At 37.8% G+C, this 26,168-nt stretch overlaps 1 protein-coding gene and 1 long non-coding RNA gene across 4 annotated transcripts in view; one reads left to right on the top strand and one right to left on the bottom strand.

Annotated features, from left to right (window-relative positions):
- LOC132786119 (protein spire) overlaps positions 1 to 10,502 on the bottom strand; it is a 64,250-nt gene extending 53,748 nt beyond the window's left edge. For 2 of the 3 annotated variants that reach the window (XM_060792548.1, XM_060792570.1), the window contains exon 1: positions 8,805 to 10,502. In XM_060792548.1, coding sequence (XP_060648531.1) covers positions 8,805 to 9,561 — 757 coding nt within the window. In that variant the 5' untranslated portion in view covers positions 9,562 to 10,502. The remainder of the gene's footprint in view (positions 1 to 8,804) is intronic. The other variant, XM_060792553.1, reaches the window with a different exon arrangement.
- Positions 10,503 to 11,418: 916 nt separating this feature from the next.
- On the top strand, positions 11,419 to 12,234 carry LOC132789040 (uncharacterized). The gene is made up of 2 exons (XR_009632673.1): positions 11,419 to 11,834; positions 11,888 to 12,234. It is a non-coding gene; the product is annotated as an uncharacterized LOC132789040 (long non-coding RNA).
- Positions 12,235 to 26,168: the final 13,934 nt, after the last annotated feature.

The following is a 26,168-nucleotide window of genomic DNA, read 5'->3' as shown; positions in this document are numbered from 1 at the left end:
TATTATTCATTATTTGTCACATAGAGTAAAAATATCCATTGATTATGCAACTCAATTCCAAAACTGAAGAATGGAAACGATCTTGTGGCTTTTTTGATTGACAGTCAGGTGGAGAAAGAGACGGAGGAGGAGGCAGAGGAGGAGACGGAGGGGCGGGCAATTGCCATTTACTGTATAATATGTGCCAAGCGTTTTGTGTGTGTGGGATTTGTTGGGAAACATGAAAATAATGCTAAACGCATGACACACATGTCTTATTATTATGCTAATAATATAGACAAATCTGTGCACACAATACTTATTGTATTGGGATTACTTTGATGGCTGGGAAAATGTTGGGAATTCGACTTAATGTTACAAATAATATCTCAGAGTAGATGTCACAGCAAGCTAATAAGATTTCACATCATAAAAATGTGTCGGAAAATATACTTTTCGAAATCCGCTTTTATGATGATAAACTACTTAAAAAATTCAACAAATAATATCGCTTATGTTATCAGAAAATTAACAAAATATAAATAGTACTTTCATATTAAGTATACGCACGAAAGCTATAGACAAATTTTATCATACAACAGTCAAGTTATGATTAATTATGCAGTCCCATGTAAAAGCTTTCTTAAAATAACCCAAAATCACTGAAGAACCCCAATAGATAACCCCATGGACGTAGCAATCCATAATACGCATCGTTTATATATAAACCATCGATTCTCAAGTGTTTTTTGGGGCGACGCAGCTCGTAAATGGTTTCATTATACTCGACACAGTTAATCGTCAAAGTATTCCCATAAAGCCAATACATTCGCCTATAAAATAGACGACTTCTGGAACGATAAGATACGAGACCCCGGCAAAACCATCGACTGGAAGTCGTAATTCTCACGTTGGCCTTTTGCCATTTTTTTGTGTGATTGCGTTTGAATTGCATCAAAATGTATTTATAATAAATTTATAATGCTGAAAATTCAACAACCTTGGACATCTCTGAAGAGCGTGCGGCAAGCGTAGAGTTGTTTGTTTTCAGGGTCATGTAGTTTGCCACTTGAGAGCGGACCCCACACACACTCCACACTCCATACACCATACTCCATAAAACACACACACGCACTCTCATGCAGCAAGTGTCATCGAACAATGGCGCTAGAAATACGCCAGAGTCGAAGACAACAATATCGGGATTATCATATGATTTATGTGCGAGAGACGCACTTTCAAAAAATCATATAACCAACAAAACTGCAATACCAATTTTCCGCTAAGATTACCTATTTGTTTTGTAGGACTTGCAAATACCCTGTAATATGACTGAAGTAAGCAGATAAATAGGTATATTTACTTTTAACTAAGAAAGCTACAGCACAGTACAGAGTGTAAAAATATACTGAAATATACCAAATGTTATATTTGGTTTATCGATTTATTACATTCAATTATAATTACTGACCAATAAAGGCGACTTTACATTGCAGAAAACAAGAAAGCTACAGTTGAGAGAATAAATTATAAAATATACCGAATGCTATGTTTGGCATATCGATATACATAATATTATATTCCATTGTTCCATTATAATTACTGCATTGTAGATTTCGTAATCAAGAAACACAGACTTTCTGCTATATATAGTCGAGTGTGAAAAAATACTAAAATATACTGAGTGTAATATTTGGTATATCGATTATTACATTCAATCATAATTACTGCCCAAAAAAAAGGGCCTTGTGCATTGCAGATATCCTTATCAAGCAATACAATCTTTCAGCATTCAGGGTATATAGTAAATAAGTAAAAAATACTAAAATATATACCAAATGTAATAGTTGTTATATAGATATACAATTACATTCAAATATAATTACTGATTAAAAAGAGGTCTCTTTGCATTGCAAATCTCCTATTAATAATACAAAAAACAAGTAAGTAAGCTACAATCGAGTGTGAAAAAATACTAAAATATACCGAATACTATACTTGGTATATCGATATACATTATATTACATTCCATATTATATATTCTATTACATTCAATTATAATTGCTACCCAAAAAGTGTTCTCTTTCCATTACATAACTCTTAAACAAGCAACTCCATTTCCCTACATACAGGGTATATACATAGTTAAAAAGAGTTTCCACATGTAGTTGCCTATCTCGCGTGTAAGTGGGTCGGGGGGCTTGTCACAGACTGCACAGGTGGACAAGTTTGGCGACGCCACAAATAAATTTTTTAGAAATATAAAAAATGACAACAACGACGAAAAAAAGAGACCTGTGGCAGCAGCTGCTGCTGCTGTTGTTGTTGTTGTTATTGCTTTAGATGTTTTTCATTATAAATACACAAGCACACACACACACACAAGCATAGAGTTATGCATATGCATATGAATGCGTGTATTTGGAGCATATGGAGCGTCAAATTTGGTTCAGGTTCAGTGGTCGTCGTCGTCATGCGTTGCGCTTATGTCATTTTGTAGTCATTATACACAAAAACACAAATTATTATATTAATTTTGGAGTCTCTTTCAAACTAGAGCAACAAACAGCAACATCACAAAAAAATGCTTGAGGCAACCAACGAAAAAAAAAATAAACGCTGCCGAGTACGAAACATAAATTATTACAACAAGTCGCACAATAAAATGCATCTTGTGTGGGTTTCACTGTGGCGACAACTGTGCGACCTGAGACAGAGACAACAACAGCTGATCAAAAGAGCTACCTAATCTCATCTGGGCCTCGTATTTTGTCGCTTTACCAAAAATTCCCGGAACAACTCGGACAACCAACAAACAATTGCGAAACACAAAGATTGAATGCGAGCTGCACATGTTGGGAAATGATTCAGCTTGGACAATGGCTAAAGATATCGGTCGAATGAGAAAACTGATCTATCCAGAGTAATAATAAGATTACAGTTGAATATAGAATTGCCAACAATATGTTGATGTGCATATTGAACTAATGTAACGTTAAGTATAGTAACGTATTATCAAAATAAGATATAATTTAAATTTATAAACAAAATGAAATATATCAATATATCATTGAATAATTATACGAATAATGTATAGTTCAAATAATGAAATGTATATATATTTTTTATGAGAAACAACAGCTAATAAGGAATTTAATTTGAAGTCTTTTTATGTTTAAAATTGTACGATATACTAAAATATATAAAACATACACAACAAGCTTTTCTCACTCAAAAAATCGAATTTTCATTTAATAAATATAATTTAATAATCGTTACTTCAATTTCCTTTGCCATATTTGCACATTTAAATCTTATTTACAAGGCAAACTTATCCTTGACTTCCTTTTTATATTTTCCCTGATATGATTTAACTTGAAGGCTTTTTCTTTTTATGAGAAAAATATTACGAGCTTCTGCAATATTTCATACTTTCATACAAAACTCTTGAAACTCATATTTTTCACAACATTTTTAAGTCATTCAAAAGCTAATAAGTATTTTCTGGGAAATCTTTTTAATTTTTATGAATAATATATTAAAAAAATTCTGTATTATTTCATACTTTTCTAAAAATCCTTTGCCATTCAATGTAAATCACATTTTCTGAACATTTTATGAGCATTTCATAAATATAAATAAATGAATACTACTTTAATTTAATTGCCAATATTTCCATATTTAAACTTATCCTTGAAATCCAAGCTCAAGCAAGTTTCCTTTCCATATTCAACCCACATATGCTCACTTTTGGCAGCAGTCCAAGCAAATCCACAGCAAGCCAATAAACTTAACAAATGATGTGGCCCATTTGTTAGCCCAATTTAAGGGCCCCAATTTTCTACAGTTAAAATTTATCAAAAAAAAAGCAACCAACAAAAATAAAGCAACAACTCCAATTTGCCGCAAAGTGCGGGTCATAGTTTCGTTATAATATTGTTGATGTTTTCTAGTTTACGTTTTGTTTGTTGTAATTTTAAGTGTAATTATTTAAACATTAAACCAGTTGAGCGTCCAGCTCAGCTCAATGCAACAGTTGTCTGTTTTTTTAACTATATATTTGTACAGTGTGTTGTTTTTTATTGGTTTGGGTGAAAACAAGAAAGTCAAAGAGATGGAAAATGAAATATCATCACGAGCGACCCAATAGATAGATTTTCCCCCTGTCTATAATATTTACAACAAAGTACACAAATCTTGCTTGCTTGCCTGTAATTTTTCTGGCCAAAATAATGAGTAAGGGATTTTTTTTTTGTGGCTGAAGCAAAGAAGCTCAATAACCTGCTTTCTTTCAGTCATTGTAAAGCTCACCTCTATCTATTTTTATTTTTATTTTTTTGGGTGAAACTCTGTCTAATGGCCACAATTTGTTAGAATGCTTAATTTTTTCCATTTTTTTCCTTTATAGTTTTTCTGCTTTTCTTTTGGTCCACGACACAAACGAGGGACGGAAGAGCGGCCATTCCCCAAGCGGAAACTCAACGAAAGCAATCAACAGCTGACGCGAGAGAAAGAGAGAGATAGTAAGAGAGAGAAAGGGAAAGAGATGGGCGAAGAACCTACGACAACAATTTTTAGAGGGCGTCGCGTAGTGCGCATGCGGCATGACCTTCAGGGAAAATAAGGGGGGAAAAGAGGGAAAGAGAGGGAGCGACGTGCCACCCCAAATCTGTGGCAACTTTCACTGCTGCAGCACATTTCTAATTTCGCTGTGCGCCTGGTGAAAAACGTAATGGCGAGTTTGTGTGTTGACAGATTCGAGCGCCAAAAATAATGTTACTTGGACCCTGAGTTAGTTACACTCCAACACAGCGTTCAACTAACAAATGCTGTGCGCCTAATCAAGGCGCCAGCGGGCGCGGCGACTTGACGGCGCCGTCGACGTCGTTTGACGTTTAACGTTCACACTGCACTTTAGACACGGCCAAAGCACCCACACTTTATACTTTATGTCTTTTGTGGCACCCAGACGACCCAGACAGACCCCCAAAGGGTAAGAGAAGGCTGCTCATAGAACACAATCAATGATTCGCGGTTGGTTAGAAGCGAAAAAAACATGTAAGAAAGTTATAGTCGAGTGTGCTCGACTGTGAGACACCCGCTACCTATTTTTATACTAAAATTTACAACTCTAGCTTTAAAATTACGCTTGTTATTCGATTTTTTTGATTTGCGGGGGCGGAAGTAGGCGTGGCAAAAATTTGAAACAAACTTGATCTGCGTGCAAATATAACAAATGCTGTCGAAAAAAAAAATTATAGCTCTATCTCTTATCGTCTCTGAGATCTAGGTGTTCATACGGACAGACGGACAGACAGACAGACGGACATGGCTAGATCGTCTCGGCTGTTGATGCTGATCAAGAATATATATACTTTATAGGGTCGGAGATGCCTCCTTCTACCTGTTACACACATTTCCTGCCGGCACAAAGTTATAATACCCTTCTACCCTATGGGTAGCGGGTATAAACAGTTTCGATTTGTACCTTTTATTCATTAGGGCGGTCGGAAGTTGTCGGCGAGTTGAAAGCACCTCGAGTTCGAGTTGAATAATGGAAACAGCTCTGCCCAAGTTTCAACGGATGCCGTTGAACCTGCCAATGCCCCGAAAATGAAAACAAAACAAAACACAACAGAATATAGTTAGAAGGTGCTAAGAGACTCGCAACTAATTGACCAAGATCACACAGACATAGATCAAGGTGGTTTTTTACCTTCCTTTCCTTCTCTCTGCCGCCTGTGGCTGCGATTCTGTCAGCAGAAAAATTAGTGGTAATTAAAGTGTTACAAGGTGTTGTCTATTTGCCCCGAAGAAAGCTGCAAGACAAGAAGGCGACAACATCGAACGAACGAATCAACGAATCAAAAAAAAAGTTAAATGCTGATAGATGAACGAACTGTAGAACAACTAAATTAGCGATAAGCTGAAAGAGTTCTTCACAACAACATGATAAATAGCTCAATTTGCAGTTTGATTTTGAGGAAAAGACATTTTTATGGCACTAAAACAAAGAAAAAGTTAATTACTGATTTATAGCAATCAAAGAAATTATGATTTATTTTATTCTATTTAGAGAAATTTAAAAACAGAACTGTCTCTTATTTCAAGATTGTTCTTTTTAAGATCGAAAATATATTAAGTCAAGATTTTTCAATCTAGATTTTGTTCCCTTTGTAGAAAAAGTAATTGATTCGCAGAATCAGGGATTTTTACTCCCCAGCAACTTATTACTTATTTATTCTTGTATACTATATAATACCTACTAATAATCTGATTTCAATTTTAATAAATAATAATTTTTAATCAAAAGAATCTTTAGTTGCAATGACATCACATTCTAAATAAATCCGAAACTAATTGGGTGACATTTTTCAGAATATAATCAATATTTCGAATCATTTCCTGTTAATTTCCCAAGTTCAATAGAAAACCTAAACAGCAAGCAATCTCTGTAAATTCCACGCCGTCTGAGAGACCTTCGAGATTCTCTGCTCGCCAAGCGGAAACATTGATATAACCCCAGCAATTACAACATTATTACAACGAAATTAATTCCCCATATTAAGTCCGATGTTGATTCAACTTCCTCTTTTGGGGAGCCCAAAGCAAGAGGCCAAGTTAATAGCGAGCAGCTAATTAGCCCTTTGCTACTCTGCTATAAACTGGCCTCGCACATTTTGGCCATATACAGAGTGAAGAGTGAAGAATGGAGTTTCATTTGAATGCAGAACAGAATGCAGCACATAAATGTTCCTAAAGAGGCCACAAAGATGTGTTGATGCCACCCGTGAGAAGACCACGCCCAGCGTGAGAATGTCAAGATTGGGAATCGTAAGATGATGCTAAGACCTCTTTTCAATTAGCAGAGCTTATCTAAAAGCCCATAGATTACAGCAACCTGTATATTTTGACAGTTTCAGCCAATGATTAAGCAATTAACAGAAACAGAATCCCCAAAGACACGTTCTTCACATAAAGAATAAAGAAGAAAATGGAAAAGATCTTAAGAGATCTTTTCTGTGTCTATGGAGCGACCCTCATCAATTACAAAAAACGCAACGAGAGACTGAAAGAAAGTGAAAAATAGAGTTGATAGCCAAGTGGATGCGTTATACGGTATTCGGTATACGATCTGCGGTATGCAATGATGGGCCTTCGCCATGGGAGTCACCGTTTACACTTTCCCAAGACGGAGACAGACAGACACGCAATCAGAGAGCGAGAGAAAAACCTCAATCAAAGCTGACTCTGTGCATAACTTAAAGCGTAGGTCATCGCAGTTGTTGTCTTGACTTGACTTCGTCTTCTTGTCTAGTCTTGTGTGGGTTGTTTGTTTTGGGAAAGTGGACGACGACAGCGAAGACTGTAGTTATAGCTATAGCGATGCCAATGCCAAGATGGATTGGATGTCTTGACTTCACTTGGCACACGGAAACGCACATCAGGCGAATGTCCAAGAAAGAAAGAAGTTAACTGTCGCTTATTAAGTGAAAATGAAAGCGTTTGCCGAAAAACCACTCGAGACCCTCTTCCCCAACAAAACACAATAACCAAAAAACCAAACTCAACCGGTTTTCCGGCCCAACAACCAGCTGACTGACGAGCCAACAAATCTAGCTGACCAACTAAACACGCTAACCAGCTCAATTTTCATAGTCCAAGCATAGCACATAATTGTACCCCTTGCTCTCTATGGCGCTACGGTAATTCTTCTAGCTTCTGACCTCCAACACTTTTTCCACAAACAAGCAAACAACAAAAAAAAAAAAAACCTGCAAATCGCATGAACTAAAAACTCCTTTTTACGCTTGTAATTCCGCATTGTTTTTTTACGACATGCTTATTTATGCAAGTAATTCTTATGTGATTTTTGGTTTTTGTTTTTTCTACGTTCTTTTTGGCATCTATGGCTCTCTAACCCTCTGTTACTTGTCATAATTCAAATGATTTAAGCAAAAATTCAAGAAACAAGTTTCTTTTACTGAAATGCAAACCACTAATTAAAGTTGAAGATTTTGCCATGACTTTAACATAATATTAGAGAGTTCCAAAGAAATGCGGTATAATTTTCAGATAAAAATGTGAGCAACCAATTTATTCTAAGAAAATATGAATCTAGTGCAATTTTTCTCATATAATTCAAAGAAAATGTGAAATTAGCCCTATTTTTCTGATAAAATTTACAAATTTAAATTTAAAGAATAACTATTAATGTAGTTTTTCCATCAAGAGCTGCATTTTATGATCGGTTATCAGCTTACACAATAAAGGGTTAAAACTCTTTAAATTCCCCACTTTAAATTTCATAAATGCATGTTTACACTTTTTTGCTCAAATAAAAATTAAGATTTACACTGCACTTTTCACATATTATATTAAATTATTATTAAAGAAAAGACAATAACCCTTTTTTTTCTATCAAATTAAAATTTTAACTTTGCATTTCCCAAGCACATTTCATTTGTTCAAATCCTTTAAGTCACAGTGTAAACTACTACTTACTATGCTGGTTACATTATATGTAATTAAAAGAGTAAGGGTTAAAACTCTTTAAATTCCCCTATCACCTATACCTTATAAGAATTTTATAAATGCATGTTCACACTTTTTTGCTCAAATAAAAATTAAGCTTTACACTGCACTTTTCACATATTATATTAAATTATTATTAAAGAGAAGACAATAACCATTTTTTTCTATCAAATTAAAATTTCAACTTTGCATTTCCCACGCACATTTCATTTGTTCAAATCCTTTAAGTCAAAGTGTAAACTACTACTTACTATGCTACTTACATTGTAGGTAATTAAAAGAGTACTCACCACGATTAATGACGACGCTGCTGTCGCCGCTGCTGCTGGCGCTGTCATTGAGCTTTCGCTCCTGCTGCTGCTGCAGCGACTCTTTCTGCAGCTGTTGTTGTTGTTTATTCTGTTGAGGTTGCTGCTCTTGCTGCTGCTGCTGCTGTTGACGCTCCTTACCAGAGAAGTGGACGCTGCCATCGCGATGCAAATGAAGCTCGAATTGCGTGGGCAGCTGTGCGTCGTAATCCTCGCTGGAACAATGATGAGCCTGGACAGCAACCTTGTGGTAGAGTGTGGTGAACTGATAGACGAGAGCCCAGGCTTGATCTTCGGAGAGCGGAGCTTTGAACGAATCGAGTATGTTGTCCAGCTTGACGCATTCGTCGGCACAGGAGCATTGATAGAAGGCCTGCAGCAACAGCTGACGAGCGTCGCCGACGATGATGACATTGTTCGGGTTCGTGTCGCTGTTGCAGTTCGGTTGCAGCTCGGCTCCATGTGTATGCGTATGTGGGTGTTGGTGTGTGTGAGGGTGGCTGTGTGCGTGTGCGTGTGCATCGCCATTGGCGCTATCCGGTGAGGTGGACAGAAATCCCTCTTCGGTTTCGCCCTCCACAAACTGACGACGCTTGACCGTGGCCTTGGGCGTTGTTGTTGTCGCCGTCCCTGTCGCAGTCGAAGTTGTTGTTGTTGCTGTTGCCATGGCGTCAACTGCGACATCGGCGCCAACGTCAGCGTCCCGTGTCAAGCTGTTGTCCAATTGGAGTTCCGTCATTGTCTCTGGTATTAATATGTTATTTGCAGTTTGCAGTCTGCTGATGTTCTTCTTGTTGTTGTCCAAGTGTTTTGTTGTTGTTGGTGTTGTGTTTAGGCAACAAACCAAGAAACTGCTGCTGTGCGTCTCAACATATAAAAAAAAAAATCTGTTTTACTCTTCAACTTGAAATTTGAAATTATGTTATTTGTTGTTGATTGTTACTACGGTCACTTTTTATGTATTTATGTTGTTTTTCTTGTTGTAGTCGTTTATACGATTTTTCACACACACACACATTTAGAGGTCGCTCATCATCATAATATTCTAACGTTAAACACAAAACATGTAGCACAAAAAAAACTTTTTTCTTTTTATTTTTGACACACAGATAACACAAAAACGAAGCAACTAAATTTTTATTTGCACTGCTTTTTTTCTTTCTCTCTCTCTCTCGCTTTTTTTCGGTCGTCACGTTTTATGCACTTGTCGCTGCCGCTTTTGCCGTTATGTTTGCTATTGGCTCGCGCTTCTTCTTCCACGTCTTCTTTTACTTCTATCCTCCATTAGGCGCCTTTGCCGTTTGCATTTTCACAACACTTTGCTTGTCGACTTAAGCGGGGGGGACGCAGGGGGCAATTGGCGGGCGCACTTCGTTCACTCTTTGCCCTACTGCGTGTGTGTGTGTTAGTTAAAAACGGACTGCTAAACAAAATCACGCGCAAGCTTTGATTAGAGAACACAAATCAAATTAAATTTGTTGGTATTTCTATTCTTGTTGTATTCTGTTTCGTTTTGTTCACACTGCTCGCCGTGACGTCAAAATGTTAAATGCACTCGCGCTTTTAGATAACTTGCACACTTTATCAATCGCGGCTAATAATTTTTCAGTTACGATTTAATTTTCTTTCGTCTTTTATTTTTTCAAAGAACGTCGCGCACGCACGTCCGATCGTCATGAAAGTTAAACGCAGAATAACAGCTGCAAACCTAACAGCAGCATGTCAACGCTGAGCACAACACCAGCCAACTTAACGCGACTCTGTTGTCGGCGCTGTTAAAGTGCCGCTAAACTTTAACAACTAAAAGCTTTTAAAGTAAACGACGGTAAGAGCTTTCGAAGTAATAAACTAATCAGTGTAATTGTTTATTTATTTTCCGCATACAAATTACTAATTATATTGTATTTGCTTTATTGGCATATTTAAAATTTAATGCTGCACCAACTACTGTTAGCTTAACAGTGGCACTCTCGCGGTCTGTTAACTAACAGTGCGCGAGAGCGCTTTAACATTTAATGAAAACTCAGCAGTTTGCTTGCTCTCATACTTGTGCTCTCTCGCTCTCATTGCGTTTTTTTGTTTTGATTCCGGTTTTTCGTTGTGTTTGCTGCTGCGAGTCTCTGATAAGCGTATATGAAGCTTCTGGCCAAAATAAAAAGTTGGCAACATAAACGCAGATTTCACATGCCTACCTTAGGTGCAATTTGAGGCAATTATGTTAAGGTCAAGTCGTGTTGAATTGCGCTCTGTTATTGGAATTACTTCTTGAACGCGCGGGGTCATAAACTTGGTCAACATTAGACAATGATGGCTAACAGAGTTTTGGCGGAAATGCTCTCCGCTGAGTTATGAGCCGCACATAAAACTCAGTTAATCTTGGAACACATTCTATGTATGGGGAATGTGAATTCCACGGCAATTGCATAAAGTTTTTTTAAAGCCATGTCCCAAGGTTTTCAGCCTTATCAGTTGGCCAGATCGAACAGTGTGCAGTTTTAACGATTTAATAAGCCGTAAGTACACCCGCCTGCTGCTGCTGACCAAATTATGATATATGAGTCGTAAATTGTAACTTAATATTTGTGAGGTAGTTGTCTAAATTAAAGTTGCAAATTAAAGTTGCAAAGTTGCAAATAAACATCTGATTGTCACAAATCAAAGCATCAGCTGATGCGCCAAAGCCTTAATTAAGTTGGCAACTCCACTTAGCATAGCTCAACTGTTGAGTCTATCGAACGGGGAGTAAGTATTGCATTGATCCACACAGAGATGCTTTGAGCACTCACTAAGGGCAGCCATCTTCACTTATGCACTTTTTTTTCACTGAGAACATTAATACATCAGACCAAAAATTTGCAAAGAAAAATTGCAAAAATAAATATAAAATAATACTGCAACCGAGAAAGGAATGCCAACACTTTTGGGCATTCGAGATTTTCTTTGTCCCAACTTGGATTGGCCGGCTCTTTTAGAGAATTTAGAATTGCTAAATTTTCTCTTTGCCACTGATTGGTAAGTAGTGTCAATCTGATTAGACCTTGCGGTAAAAATGTTATTTTATGCAGCTTATTGGTCATACCGCTGGCAATTGCACACGCTAGACCCTCCATAGAGTGTAATAGGTGTTGCACATTGCGGTCCTCGCCTTCCCCCCCCACCTGTTGAACAGGTGCCACTAGTGAAGCGCACGCGGATATTCACCCTAACCTGCAAGCCTAAGGGAGAATTGGTGAAGGCAGCGAACCTCGCTGCGAACAGCCAGCTAGAGTGGGAATAAGGCGATAATCTTGCGGCAGCAAATCTTCGCTGCAGATTATCAAACGGTATTCGATAGCGGCTAAGCGAAGGCGATACTAGAGACGTTCAAAGGAGCGTAGATCTTCCGGCGAGAGATCTACGGCTCCACACAAAACCCGCCAGCACCATCTGCATTGGATTGTTTTCGTTCGTAAAATGCACTAAGAGTGCCAACATGGTTTGCTAAATTGAATAATTAAATTGAATTTGTATTAGTACTTGTCAAAAATCGACTAACTCATTTTTTCGACTTTTTGTACAGCCAACATGGGGTTCATAGGGATTTGAAAGCCTGATAACCATAACCCTTTATCATCTTTAACAGCTAACATCAACAAGCATATATGCTACGACGGATTCATCAGTTATCAGGCCTGCTAACATCGATGGAAAGTGCGTAAGTACGGCATAGCCGTGTCTATATTATAGTTGATTGGGGTTGTGATTGTGAGGTTCTCAATTCCGTGTGTTCCGTGTTGGTTCTCTATCTTTCGTATTATTAAGTCATGAAGACAACCGTTTAAGTAAAACAAACTAACGTAACGATAAATAAAGGCTCAATAAATCAAGCACTATTGTTAACTAGAGATAATTTTATAAACAAAATGAAGTATGTTTATTAAATTACTGTATATCATGGAGAAGAAAACAATAATGTGTTAAACTTTTAATTCTAATTGGGCACTGAATGTGCGAGCGTTTGAGATAATGCGAGATGAGTACTGTCCCTCTCCCTAGTATTACACTCTGTCTACACTTTAATTTATGATGACTTACTACCCAGTCGAAGCCAAAGACCCACCCCAGCCCTGAACTGAGCCGGCAAGTTAGCTAGACAGAGTAGGCTTAGACGAGTAGAACCTCGTGGTGTTCGTCACATAATTAAATGGCGCCCAACTCGTGAGGCCTATGGAAAATGTGCCCCAAAATAAACATTTCCTCATCAAACTATTCATTCTTTTTATTGAAAACATAGATGTATGAATTTTCTGCCTTCTGGATTGGCTGTTTACTGATGAGAACGTCGGAAGCAGACCAGGCGAAAAGAACATACATAGCGGATTCATTAATTGATAGTGTTATCAATGAATTAAACCTGTTAAATGCAATTTTCTGGCCAATAATGTGATTAAGGAAATTTTTTGTAGAATTGATGAATTTCGATTCTCTACCGAATCATTGTTAGGCCCAGTACACAATATTGTGTTGTGGTATTGAAATCGAGAATTGTTCAGTATTGGTTAATATCGATCTGTTCCTCTTTCAATCACAAACACTCATCAAATACGTTACTAATCAAAGTAGATTCAGACTCTCAGTACACACTTCGCATTGTCTTAAAATCGCATTGAAGGGTAAGTCCCAAACTTAAAAACTTAAAACTTGAACACTATATTATCGCATATCGTAAACTTATTTTTGTCAATTACCTTGTCAATATCGAATACCGTACTAGTTCACATTCATATTTTAATTCATTATGCCGGTTACTCGCAGCGACGAAAACCTCGCATCAGCTAGTTCACTAATTCTTTGCAAAATTTGCAATGATTTAAAATCGTCTGAATTTGAATTAGTAAAAACCCCTTGTAGTCATAACTTTCACTCCGAATGTATATCCAATTGGCTCAATACTAGCGAAACTTGTCCAACTTGCAAAAGCCGTGCAGGATAGGAGATATTTTTGGCTCAGAACAATCTGAAGGGTTAAGCATGCTTCATACAGTTGCAGCACCCCCAGTTTCACGCGAAGCCTCGGGAGCCGCTGGTACTAAACCACGAGATCGACCAAAAACAAGAGCTAATCAGAGAGAGAATCTCATGAGAAATGCCGCACAATCTCCTTCTTGGCAACACAGGGCAAGCTTAGAACAAAATGTACCTACTTCCAGGCAGCATCAAAATGCTGCGCGAGAAAGTCGCTTACCCCGAGCATCAACAGGAAGTACAACCACACCCGTTCCAGCTGTGTCTGAACAACGAGTTCAAGGACTTATCACTTCTTCACTCGATAACTTTCGAGCGGAACTAGTCGCTACTATCGCTGATCAGGTTGAATTTGCCTTTAGAAACTTAAATATTGCCGCCCAACCGCCAATAGTTCGTTCCGAGGAACCGCAATTGGAATGGGATAACGAAATTCCAGATCAGAATAACGAAGGATTGGGGCAATCAGGAAATATATCTGGTAGTCTCGATCGGCCTGACCGAATTTCCAGTACCATTGTTAATTGGCATCTTAAGTTCAGTGGTACACCAACTGATATACCAATCGATGACTTTATATATCGAATAAATTGCTTGACCTCTCGTTGTTTGAGCGGAAACTTTAATACGTTGTATCAGTTTGCGCACTTACTATTCTCAGGTCCAGCGTTAACATTCTATTGGAGGTTTCATCGTAGCTCTCATCATAGGAATTGGTATAATCTTTGTTCTCGTTTATGCGAAAGATACCAAAATCAAAGAACCGATGAAGACATAAAAGATAGCTTAAGACGCAGGAAACAAAAGTTTAATGAACCTTTTGATGAATATCTGGATGCGATGTTAAACATAGCAGATACGCTTAATTCTCGTCTATCCGATACCGAATTGGTCTCTTATGTTAAACATAATTTGAAACCAGATCTTCGACATGAACTATTACATGTCCCAATTTCAAATTTAGCTATCCTTCGTAGAGAATGTCACAAACATGAAGAATTCTACTCACAACTGCCTAAACATCAAAATCGATCGAATAACCCCAACCGAGTTATTCATGAGATTGCTTTAGAAAAAGACCTGGAGTCAGGCTCGGAAGATGAAGACTCAGAATCAGCAGATGTAAATGCTATGAAGTACTCTGATAATTTCAAATGCTGGAATTGCGATGAAATTGGTCATCGTTACCAGGATTGCCTGAAATCACGTCGTATATTTTGTTATGGCTGTGGAAAACTTGACACATATAAACCAAATTGTACAAAATGTAAAACCAAACAGGAAAACTCGCAGAAGGGTATTCGCTTACCACCAAAAGCGGATATCCGCAATTAAAAATAGAACCAAATTCTCTAGAGTATTCTCAACCACCTGCTATATCGAATAACTTACCTGACTTACAAATTCATCGACATTTTATACCTTATCATTTGCGATTAAGAAAAATACACACATCTCCGAAATCGCGTGCTGCTCATCGTATGCATACATTTTGGTCGAAAAAGCGTGTACTAAATTCTTATAGGATATCAGCTATCGTAAATAAAGACAACGATATACGACCCTTTACTTACCTCAACATTCTCGATCAGCGTTGTTTGGCCTTGCTCGATAGCGGAGCAAATAAAAGCGTGATCGGAGGAAACTTAGCAAAGTACATTCTTGAAAATAATATTAACTATCTTAAATCCAAAGGATTTGTTAAAACTGCTGATGGACAACCTCAAAAGGTCGCTGGTACCATTAATCTTCCAATCGAATATAATTCGACAAAGCAATCGTTTGAGTTCCTAATTGTTAGCGCCATCACGCAAGATGTTATTTGCGGAATTGACTTTTGGAATAAATTTGGAATTTCTGTTAGTTATGTTAATGCAGTAACTGAATCTGAAATTGAAAATGAAACGATACCCAAATTGTCTCTTACAGTAATGCAAAAACGCAGATTACAAGCAGTTGTTGATTTTTTTCCGTCATGCGAAAGGGACGGCTTAGGAAAAACAACACTTCTTGAACATTCTATAGACACAGGAGATAGTACTCCCATTAAACAAAGATACTATCCCATATCTCCAGCTAAAGAAAAGCGACTTTGTGCCGAGATTGACCGCATGTTACGTTTAGGAGTAATAGAAGAAGCTTCGAACTCTGCATGGTCCTCGCCTGTGGTTTTGATTGTTAAACCTGGCAAAGATCGTCTATGTCTTGATTCTCGAAAGCTAAATGCAGTGACGAAGAAGGACGCATATCCCATGCCTAGCTTAGAAGGTCTTCTAAGTCGATTGCCATCTGTTAAGTGCATTTCCAAAATCGATTTAAAAGATGCCTTTTGGCAAATTTCTCTAGACAAAGAAGCGCGACCAAAACTGCTTTTACGGTACCAAATAGACCCTTGTATCAGTTTACTCGGATGCCATTTGGCTTGTGTAACTCACCTCATACAATGTGTCGTCTTATGGATCAAGTAATTCCCTATGACATGAAGGAACACGTATTCGTTTACCTAGATGATCTATTGGTCATGTCCTCTAACTTTGAAGACCACTTACTGCATCTGACCGAAGTGGCAAATAGATTACGAAAAGCGGGACTAACAATAAATGTTACCAAAAGTCAGTTTGGAATACGAGAAGTAGATTACTTAGGCCATGTAGTAGGAGAAGGCACACTTCGAGTAAATCCAATGAAAGTGCAAGCCGTTTCCGAATTTCCGGTGCCACAGTCCAGACGCCAACTGAGACGATTCCTGGGCATGACTGGTTGGTACCAGCGTTTTATTCCCCAGTACTCAACGGTCATCTTTGAACTAACAGAGCTGCTAAAAGGAAAGAAATTTGAATGGAATGAAGAGGCCCAACATGCGTTCGAAGCAATAAAACATAGACTATGTGCTGCTCCGTTTTTGCGTCATCCCAACTATGAGTTGCCATTCATAGTGCAATGTGACGCTTCAACATATGGCATCGGCGCCGTATTAGCTCAACTTGATGCAGAAGGCAACGAACTACCCATTGCATATATGTCGAAAAAGTTGAACAAAGCACAACGAAATTATTCTACAACGGAATTAGAATGCTTGGCAGTTGTATTAGCCATTAAGCGATTCCGTATGTATATAGAAGGCCAATCATTCAAAGTTATAACCGATCATGCAAGTCTGAAATGGTTGATGAATCAAACAGACCTTCATGGCAGACTTGCTCGGTGGGCGTTAAAGCTACAAGGAATGGATTTTCAGATCGAACATCGAAAGGGCAGTCAAAATGTAGTCGCTGACACTCTTTCCAGAGCATTCGAAGAAAATGTAGATGTTGTTGAGCTCGAAATACTACCAGAGATAGATTTAAACTCGGATGCATTTCTCGAAAGTGATTATGTCGAGTTAAAAGAGAAGATGAGCAAATCCAATCTTCCGGATTTCAAAATCATAGACGGATATTTATATTACAGAGCAGTATTGCCTTCCGACGTCAGCGAAGATATTGGCGATGGCTGGAAACTGTACGTCCCTACATCTCTCAGAAATTCGGTGATAGTTTCAGCTCATTGTACCCCAACGTCAGCACATTGCGGCACAGCGAAGTGTCTAGAACGCATTCGTAGGCATTTTTATTGGCCACGAATGGTAGTGGAAGTGCGAGACTTTATTAGCAAATGCGAAATATGTCAAACCTCAAAATACCCGACACAAAATCTAAAGCCGCCAATGGGTATTCAAACAATTAGTGAGCGAGTATTTCAAAGACTCTACATAGATTTCATAGGTCCGTTTCCACGCTCAAAACTTGGTAATATTGGAATTTTTATCATCCTAGATCATCTTTCAAAATTCACATTTCTTATACCAGTTAAGAAATTTTCGACTTTAATAATCATTGATCACTTGCGCAACACTGTATTTAACTGTTTTGGCACACCAGAGTTCATAATCAGCGACAACGGCACTCAGTTTAAAAGCCGAGAATTCGCTGCATTTTTGTCTTCGTATGGTATCAAACACATGTTCACTGGAGCATATTCCCCTCAAAGTAATGCAGCTGAAAGAGTCAATAGATCCATTAATGCGGCGTTAAGATCATTTATTCGTTCAGACCAGCGAGAATGGGATATATATGTTAGCAGTATCAATTGTGCTCTACGCAATAACATACATCAATCGATAGGCGCGTCACCGTACTATGTTGTATTTGGACAACATATGATGACGCATGGTAAAGACTACACAGTACTTAAAAATTTGAATCTCTTAAGTGAAGGAACTGCTCGACTCGATCGTGCTGACAAATTTTCTAAAATCCGTGCTGATATTCACAAATATCTGAAAAAGGCATATGAAAAGAATCAGAGATCGTATAACTTTCGTACTAAACAACGAACCTTTGAAGTTGGCCAGACAGTAATTAAGCGTAACTGGGCACTGAGCAATATGGCACACAATTTCAACGCTAAGCTTGCACCAGTCGGCCTTAAGGCACGAGTAAAACGAAAAATTGGACAGGCCTTATACCTATTAGAAAATTTAGAGGGCAAGGAAATTGGTCAATTTCATGCTAAAGACTTGTGGGAATTCAAAGAGTAACTACCTTCTTTCAGATTTTACGTCTTCGATTGAACTCTCGATTAAAATCTGCTGTTGTGAGGTAGTTGTCTAAATTAAAGTTGCAAATTAAAGTTGCAAAGTTGCAAATAAACATCTGATTGTCACAAATCAAAGCATCAGCTGATGCGCCAAAGCCTTAATTAAGTTGGCAACTCCACTTAGCATAGCTCAACTGTTGAGTCTATCGAACGGGGAGTAAGTATTGCATTGATCCACACAGAGATGCTTTGAGCACTCACTAAGGGCAGCCATCTTCACTTATGCACTTTTTTCACTGAGAACATTAATACATCAGACCAAAAATTTGCAAAGAAAAATTGCAAAAATAAATATAAAATAATACTGCAACCGAGAAAGGAATGCCAACACTTTTGGGCATTCGAGATTTTCTTTGTCCCAACTTGGATTGGCCGGCTCTTTTAGAGAATTTAGAATTGCTAAATTTTCTCTTTGCCACTGATTGGTAAGTAGTGTCAATCTGATTAGACCTTGCGGTAAAAATGTTATTTTATGCAGCTTATTGGTCATACCGCTGGCAATTGCACACGCTAGACCCTCCATAGAGTGTAATAGGTGTTGCACATTGCGGTCCTCGCCTTCCCCCCCCACCTGTTGAACAGGTGCCACTAGTGAAGCGCACGCGGATATTCACCTAACCTGCAAGCCTAAGGGAGAATTGGTGAAGGCAGCGAACCTCGCTGCGAACAGCCAGCTAGAGTGGGAATAAGGCGATAATCTTGCGGCAGCAAATCTTCGCTGCAGATTATCAAACGGTATTCGATAGCGGCTAAGCGAAGGCGATACTAGAGACGTTCAAAGGAGCGTAGATCTTCCGGCGAGAGATCTACGGCTCCACACAAAACCCGCCAGCACCATCTGCATTGGATTGTTTTCGTTCGTAAAATGCACTAAGAGTGCCAACATGGTTTGCTAAATTGAATAATTAAATTGAATTTGTATTAGTACTTGTCAAAAATCGACTAACTCATTTTTTCGACTTTTGTACAGCCAACATGGGGTTCATAGGGATTTGAAAGCCTGATAACCATAACCCTTTATCATCTTTAACAGCTAACATCAACAAGCATATATGCTACGACGGATTCATCAGTTATCAGGCCTGCTAACATCGATGGAAAGTGCGTAAGTACGGCATAGCCGTGTCTATATTATAGTTGATTGGGGTTGTGATTGTGAGGTTCTCAATTCCGTGTGTTCCGTGTTGGTTCTCTATCTTTCGTATTATTAAGTCATGAAGACAACCGTTTAAGTAAAACAAACTAACGTAACGATAAATAAAGGCTCAATAAATCAAGCACTATTGTTAACTAGAGATAATTTTTATAAACAAAATGAAGTATGTTTATTAAATTACTGTATATCATGGAGAAGAAAACAATAATGTGTTAAACTTTTAATTCTAATTGGGCACTGAATGTGCGAGCGTTTGAGATAATGCGAGATGAGTACTGTCCCTCTCCCCTAGTATTACACTCTGTCTACACTTTAATTTATGATGACTTACTACCCAGTCGAAGCCAAAGACCCACCCCAGCCCTGAACTGAGCCGGCAAGTTAGCTAGACAGAGTAGGCTTAGACGAGTAGAACCTCGTGGTGTTCGTCACATATTGAGTGTTGTTTTGCTGCAGTAGCTGAAAGATTTGCATACAATATTATTACAGCATCAGCAGACTGCGGACTGCGCAACTTTTAACGAGCGTCTTAATAAAATTTCACCCATACGCAGTTTCTTATTTATTAATTGGCAACAACTGCAGAAGTTGCCAGTTGTGAGTGCTGCCTCTTTTGGCCATTTTTTTGGCTAGATTTAACCACTAACTTTAACTGTTTCTTTCGACATTTTTTGGTATTGCAGATGTAATGTTATTTACGCAATTTATATTAATAAACTTTTTAACTATCACATAATAATTAATAAAGAACAAAATAGGTGTGTGTTTGAAAAACGTTAATTTAAATTCTGGCTAATTTTTGGCTTTAAGAATTGTAGCAACACTGTTCGTCAGTTGAGCCTCCGTTCAGCCAGTGTGTGCCTGCCCACGTAATCAGACATCAAGCAGGCCATAAAAAGTGTGTCCTCAACTAGGTGCACACTGGACTGCTGCAGCTGGCAGCAGTGACGTCACAGTTGCGCCAATCGCTAATGAATTGCTTAATGAACATCGATATTGCATTGCGAATGGCCTTTTTATTATTTTCTTGTATCTCTGTTATGTTTTTTTAATTTGGTAGCTAACAATGCCAGCAAGTGCGAGTTGGTGGCGAGTTCAACAGCCGCCAGCGGCAACGAACTTCAACCTACAGCTGGCAAGCAGCATAGACGCCTTTGTTCTTTGCTGGCCATAACTAACTGTAAGTGGAACTTGGATGAATCATTGCACTCGAAAGTCACAGAAATATGCACAAACAAATAAATGAGCCAAAACATGCGATTGTATGTGGTTTCATATGATGAATGCCCTACACGTAACGAGCATATGTCCAATTGGATGTCGAGTCAGAAACTCATTCATATTTTACAGTGACCAGTGTGACCCAATTAGAATTAAGCTCTACTCTACTCTGTAGGTGAGTCTGACTCCCTCTATTAACAGCGTTCTGGAGCTCTGCTGTTATTCTACTCATGATACAATTATACAAGGTAGTCTCGTCGGAAAAAGCTTCCGTCAGTACGCATTCGTATTTCGACGCAAGAGGTTGTCTGCGGACGAATTTTTTTCTGCAATTAACCCTTGTGCAAAATGACATTTTGCAATGTATGCCGTAGATACGGATAGAATTAAAACATTTCGAGAATTAGAGAATTCTCATATTTATTGTTAATATTATTCATAAACAACTTACATTTTAGAAATATGTCAAAAAGACATTAATATTAGCTTCAAATTATGTAAATATTAATATCATCGTCTAAGGGTTAATGCGCATTTCATTGTCGTCTCGCTCACACTGCTGTGCTGAGACTCTTTCACTCGCACTCATTGTTTTGTTTAAAGTCGGACAGCTTTTTCCGACGAGACTACCTTGTATAATTGTATCATGATTCTACTGTTCAGCGAAGCGTTGCATTTTTGGTCAATTACTTTTGTCGCGCTCTTGTTGTGTTGCCCCCTTCGGTCAATTGGAGGCGTGGTCAGCCATGGCTGTGTTGATGTGGATGTTGTTGTTTTTGTTTTCTATCGCTGCTGTTGTTATTGTTATTGTTGTTGTTGTCATGCAACGACGACGCAGCGGAAATGCGCATCCGTTTTTGGTCTGCAACGAAATGCAAACATTTTGTTTTATTCTACAACAAATGAGCTCCAATTTAAAGTTGGCAAATCTCTTTTTAGCCGTCTTTCTGTGTCAAGCCAAGCCGATGACCAAATTTAGCCAAGAGTTACAGCTATGCAACTCTTGGAGGATGCAACGCTTCGCTGCTTTTGACACTTGTTGCACAAAACTTGTGTCTTGTGGCCGCAATCAGCCAAATGCCAAATGTTCCAATTGGGAAATGCAATTAAAAGTTCCCTGCTGTTAACTTAACAGTGTTATCGATAAGCCGAATTGATAACTTGCTTAGATTATCGAACGTTGGCTTAGTTTTCGCAAGGCTGCTGCAAAATGGCGCGTGTGTGTAAAAATTGTTTTGTTTTGTTTTTTTTTGTTGTGTAGTTAAGTGTTGGTGTGTTTAAAAGCAATGCAACGGTGCACACGCTGCTGCTCACGTGTGGAAATCATTGCAGCCTTTAATGTGCATTATTTCGTTTACAACTTGCTTGCTGCCCGTTGCGTCTTGAAAGATCTTCGTTCAGCGTCTGCGCACACACACACACACACGCGCACGCACACATGCAGACGCAAATACAATTGTGTAAGAATTCTGTGTGCCCAACTTGGTCTAAAAACGTGATGCAATTAAGCGTTTGAGATTTGTTGAAAGATCTCTCACCGACACTTTAAATGGCTGCGCGCAAAGGAGAGCGAAAGAGACATCAAGTTGGAATGTGAGTGTGTGTGTGTGTGTGTGTGTGTGTGAGATGGAGCAAGCGAGTGTGAAAAAGGGTAAGCGAAGTTATGATTATCGTACGTGTTCGTTCTTCGTTCGTTGTAATCAATTTTTTCCTGTCTTTATTATTGTATGATTATTTTGATTGTGAGAATATTTTTCCCCCTTCATGAGAAACTAAAATTCATTCTTAATTATGCAATCTAATTCAGTTAATTTACCTAGGCATAATTATGCTTAAAGGTAATGGAAATAGTAATGAGAATGATAAGGTAAATCGCAGCTTACTCCAGTTCCAGTTTCGTTGTACAGTTGTCGCAGAATTTAGACCACCCATGATGAAGTCTCAGTCTCAGTCTCCATCTCAGCTCCAATTGGCGCACATTGAACCCAAATTCCAGAGCAGCTAACCTAGAAAAATGCCAAAATAATGTATGAGAACAAGAAGAGGAAGAAGCAATGTCGCACTATTTGATATTTTCTATTTTCATTACGGAAACAACGATTTACAATACGCACATTGTATTTGCTTGGTATCATTTTTTAGCGGCTTAAACGTATCGTGTCATTCCGAGCTCAACACGAAGACAGCAACAACAAAGACGAGGCGTGCTCAAGTGCACGTGACAAAGACAGAGAGACGGAGACGAAGACAACGACAAGCACTTGACATAGACATAGATATGGAGGAATATACTCCATGCTCCAACAAAAGTCTCTTCTATTTCGCACTGACGATCTCTTTCGATTTGATTTGCCATGACCAGTGAAAGCAGAACGTAATCAGCAAAATCGCTGAGCTTTTTATTCTTTTTATAGTGCACCTCGGATCCTCTTTACTTAGAAATAATAACATCTGCTTTATTTACATTATAGGAATTGAAAAGATGGCTTTAAGAATCGGGTTCAGATTTTATTTTATTTAAAAATCTTCAATTCTTTTCCATTTATCGCTTTGGGATTAAATTTTTTAATGAAGACATTTTAAAATAATATAATATCTTTCTTTTGCTCTTATGGCTTACAAAATAATTCGGGATCAGATTTGTATTGAAGACATTTTATTGAGATTCTTATGTTCAGATTTTAGACTTTTAATTAGACATTTTATTGGAAAATCTTTCATTCTTTTGCACTTATCGCTTATAATAATTCAGGTTTTTAAATTTTTAATGATATTTTATATTTTAATTAAAGATCGTTCGTTCTTTTGCACTTATCGCTTCGGATTCTGATTTTGAATGAAGACATTTTAAAAATATATCTTTCTTTTCAAATTTTCGCTTACAAAATAATTCGGGTTCACATTTTGAACCCCTTTTATTTTAAAATCGTTCATTTCTTTGCACTATTCGCTTACAAAATAATTCGGGTTGAATGAAAATTGGAAAATCTTTCATTCTTTTGCACTAAACCCTTAAAAAATAATTCAATTCTAGAATAGATGTTATAATCTTTCTTCTTTCTGAAGTTAGGCCATGATTTTCTAAAATCTAAACACCTTTGTTGCTCTGGCTCATCTCATTGCAATAATGAATTGTGTTCGTTATTTCGATAAAATAATAATAATACTCTTATTCATATCTGTGACAAAAGTCGTCACTAGTCGTAGATACCCTCGCTGTTAGGGTATGCGAATGCAGAATCATTCCTGGCTCCATGACACAGCGCTCTAATTTGTGTGCATGTAATTATTTCAGGTAACTCGGCAGCGATTTGTATATCTAAGAAATAGACATGGCCACAGAAGAGTTTTTTCGTCGTTTTCGTCGTTTTCAGACCCATTTTGGGCGGAGGGCAATGGCAACATATTAAAAGTAAGTGCCACTTAAGTTACCAAAATACGAAAAACTGTTTTGAGAACTTGCGCAAAAATAAGCCAAGTCAGTCACAGTAAAGTGACTTCACTTCAGTTGAGTTGAGTTTAGTTTAGTTCACTCTCTCGGATCATGCGATGCTGGGTGAAGGGATAACACAGAATAGCAGGAGGAATGCAGTTAAGAGGAGGGAAAGAGGAGGAGACGAGGCAGTTAGGGAGTTACTATGTGCAATGCAATTTCTAAAACGTGATTCGTGCAGAGACAAAATGCCAGCCAGTGGAGCAGAGCACAACACAACACAAAAGACCATTAATATAATTTGTGTCTGGATATTGTGCCACTCTCCAGCAATTGCCTCAGAGACTTTAACTCGACAGAGACTCGTCCTAAACGATTATGAAGCCAAGCCAAGCAAAGCCAACTCGGAGGCAAATTCAACTCAACGGGGTTACAAATCTTATTAAGCTTTCAGTTCAGTCTCTTCGATCTCATATCGAAACGAAGCATTGTTTCCTTCCCCATTTCCCAGTTTTTAGTTTTTATTTTCAGCTACCCAATTTTCAGATCAAATGTGCCGCTGACACGATCAGAAAAAAACCTAAACCGAAACGGAATCGGAATCGGAATTGTTTCGTGGGCGTGTGTGGGAGATTTTTCTCGTTTTTTTTTCTCGTTTTATTATTTGTATTTACTTTGAGTCGATGTCGCTTAATTTTTATTGCCAAACAACCGAATTGAGCTTAATGCGAACAAATGGCGCAGCATTGTCAGTAGCCCAGGGACAGATAAATCAACCTCGACGGAAGTTCACAATTCAACTCTTTAACTTGTGAGTTGATGTTGATGTTGAAGTTGATGTTGTTGTTAAACGAAGTCCGCCCCATTATTGTGGCAGATTAAGAACGAAACATTTAAGTGCTATTCACTGTCTTCAGGGCTCAACACTCCCATTTTATTGTCGACCCAAAAACTTAGCCCATTTCCAGTTGCTCTTGAGATCTTTTTGCACAGCTTTTCGAGTTGAAGTTCTGATAGGAAAATCATTTAAACAGCGAGAGATCAATTATTGTTATGCATGATTAATAACTAAACCATTTCATGGTTTTTTGAAGCTCGAGTTTATAGTTGTAAATTCAAGGATTTATTATCTTATATTAAATTAAGATATTCATGTTCTTGACGCACTTTTTAGATCCGAAATTCTTAGTACTTAGACCAAAATTTTTAATTTTAGAACTTTATTTGTTCAGTGTACTATATTTTCACTAGACTTTTGAAGTGCATTAATAATACTTTTTCTATGTAGTTTAAAAATTGGTTTTATTTGATTTAAAATTTGATTTAAAATTTGTGTCTCATAAACTCAACAACATTCTAAATTTTAAAACTTTCAAATTGCGCCTATGATATCATATTACTTCTTTTGAATTTTTCTCTTTAATTAATCCTTTTAATGGGCTTTTAAGGATGTATAAGATTATTGAGCTTCTTGTCCACTTAACTTGGCTAAAGTTCTTCAACGCCTTATTTTCTTTCTACAGATTTGCATTTACTTCATACAATGTGATAATAATAGCAAGCTGTATTTAAATCAAACTGGGTAAGTCAGTTTCTTTTTAATATTATACCTTATTCTTATGATACTGCAAGATATTATTCTGATTGATTTTGTGGAAAGAAGCTAGCAAGAATTCCGATTGAACTTGATATTGTAAAGGAAGAAACTCTCATGAATTATGATTGAACTTATAATTTGATGGGAAAGAACTCGCAAGAATTTTTCTAAGCATACTGCAGGTTATATTTAAAATCCTTTGACTTATTTTGCGGGGTATTTGCAAGTCGCTAAACCTTTAAGTTTGTCATTCGCTAACCGCAGAACCTTTTGAATGGGGCAACAAATCAGCGAGTG

This window comes from Drosophila nasuta, chromosome 2L (assembly GCF_023558535.2).
Source record: "Drosophila nasuta strain 15112-1781.00 chromosome 2L, ASM2355853v1, whole genome shotgun sequence".
Taxonomy (NCBI): domain Eukaryota; kingdom Metazoa; phylum Arthropoda; class Insecta; order Diptera; family Drosophilidae; genus Drosophila; species Drosophila nasuta.
The sequence above is the reverse complement of the archived record's forward strand: the minus strand, read 5'-3'. Positions and strand labels throughout refer to the sequence as shown.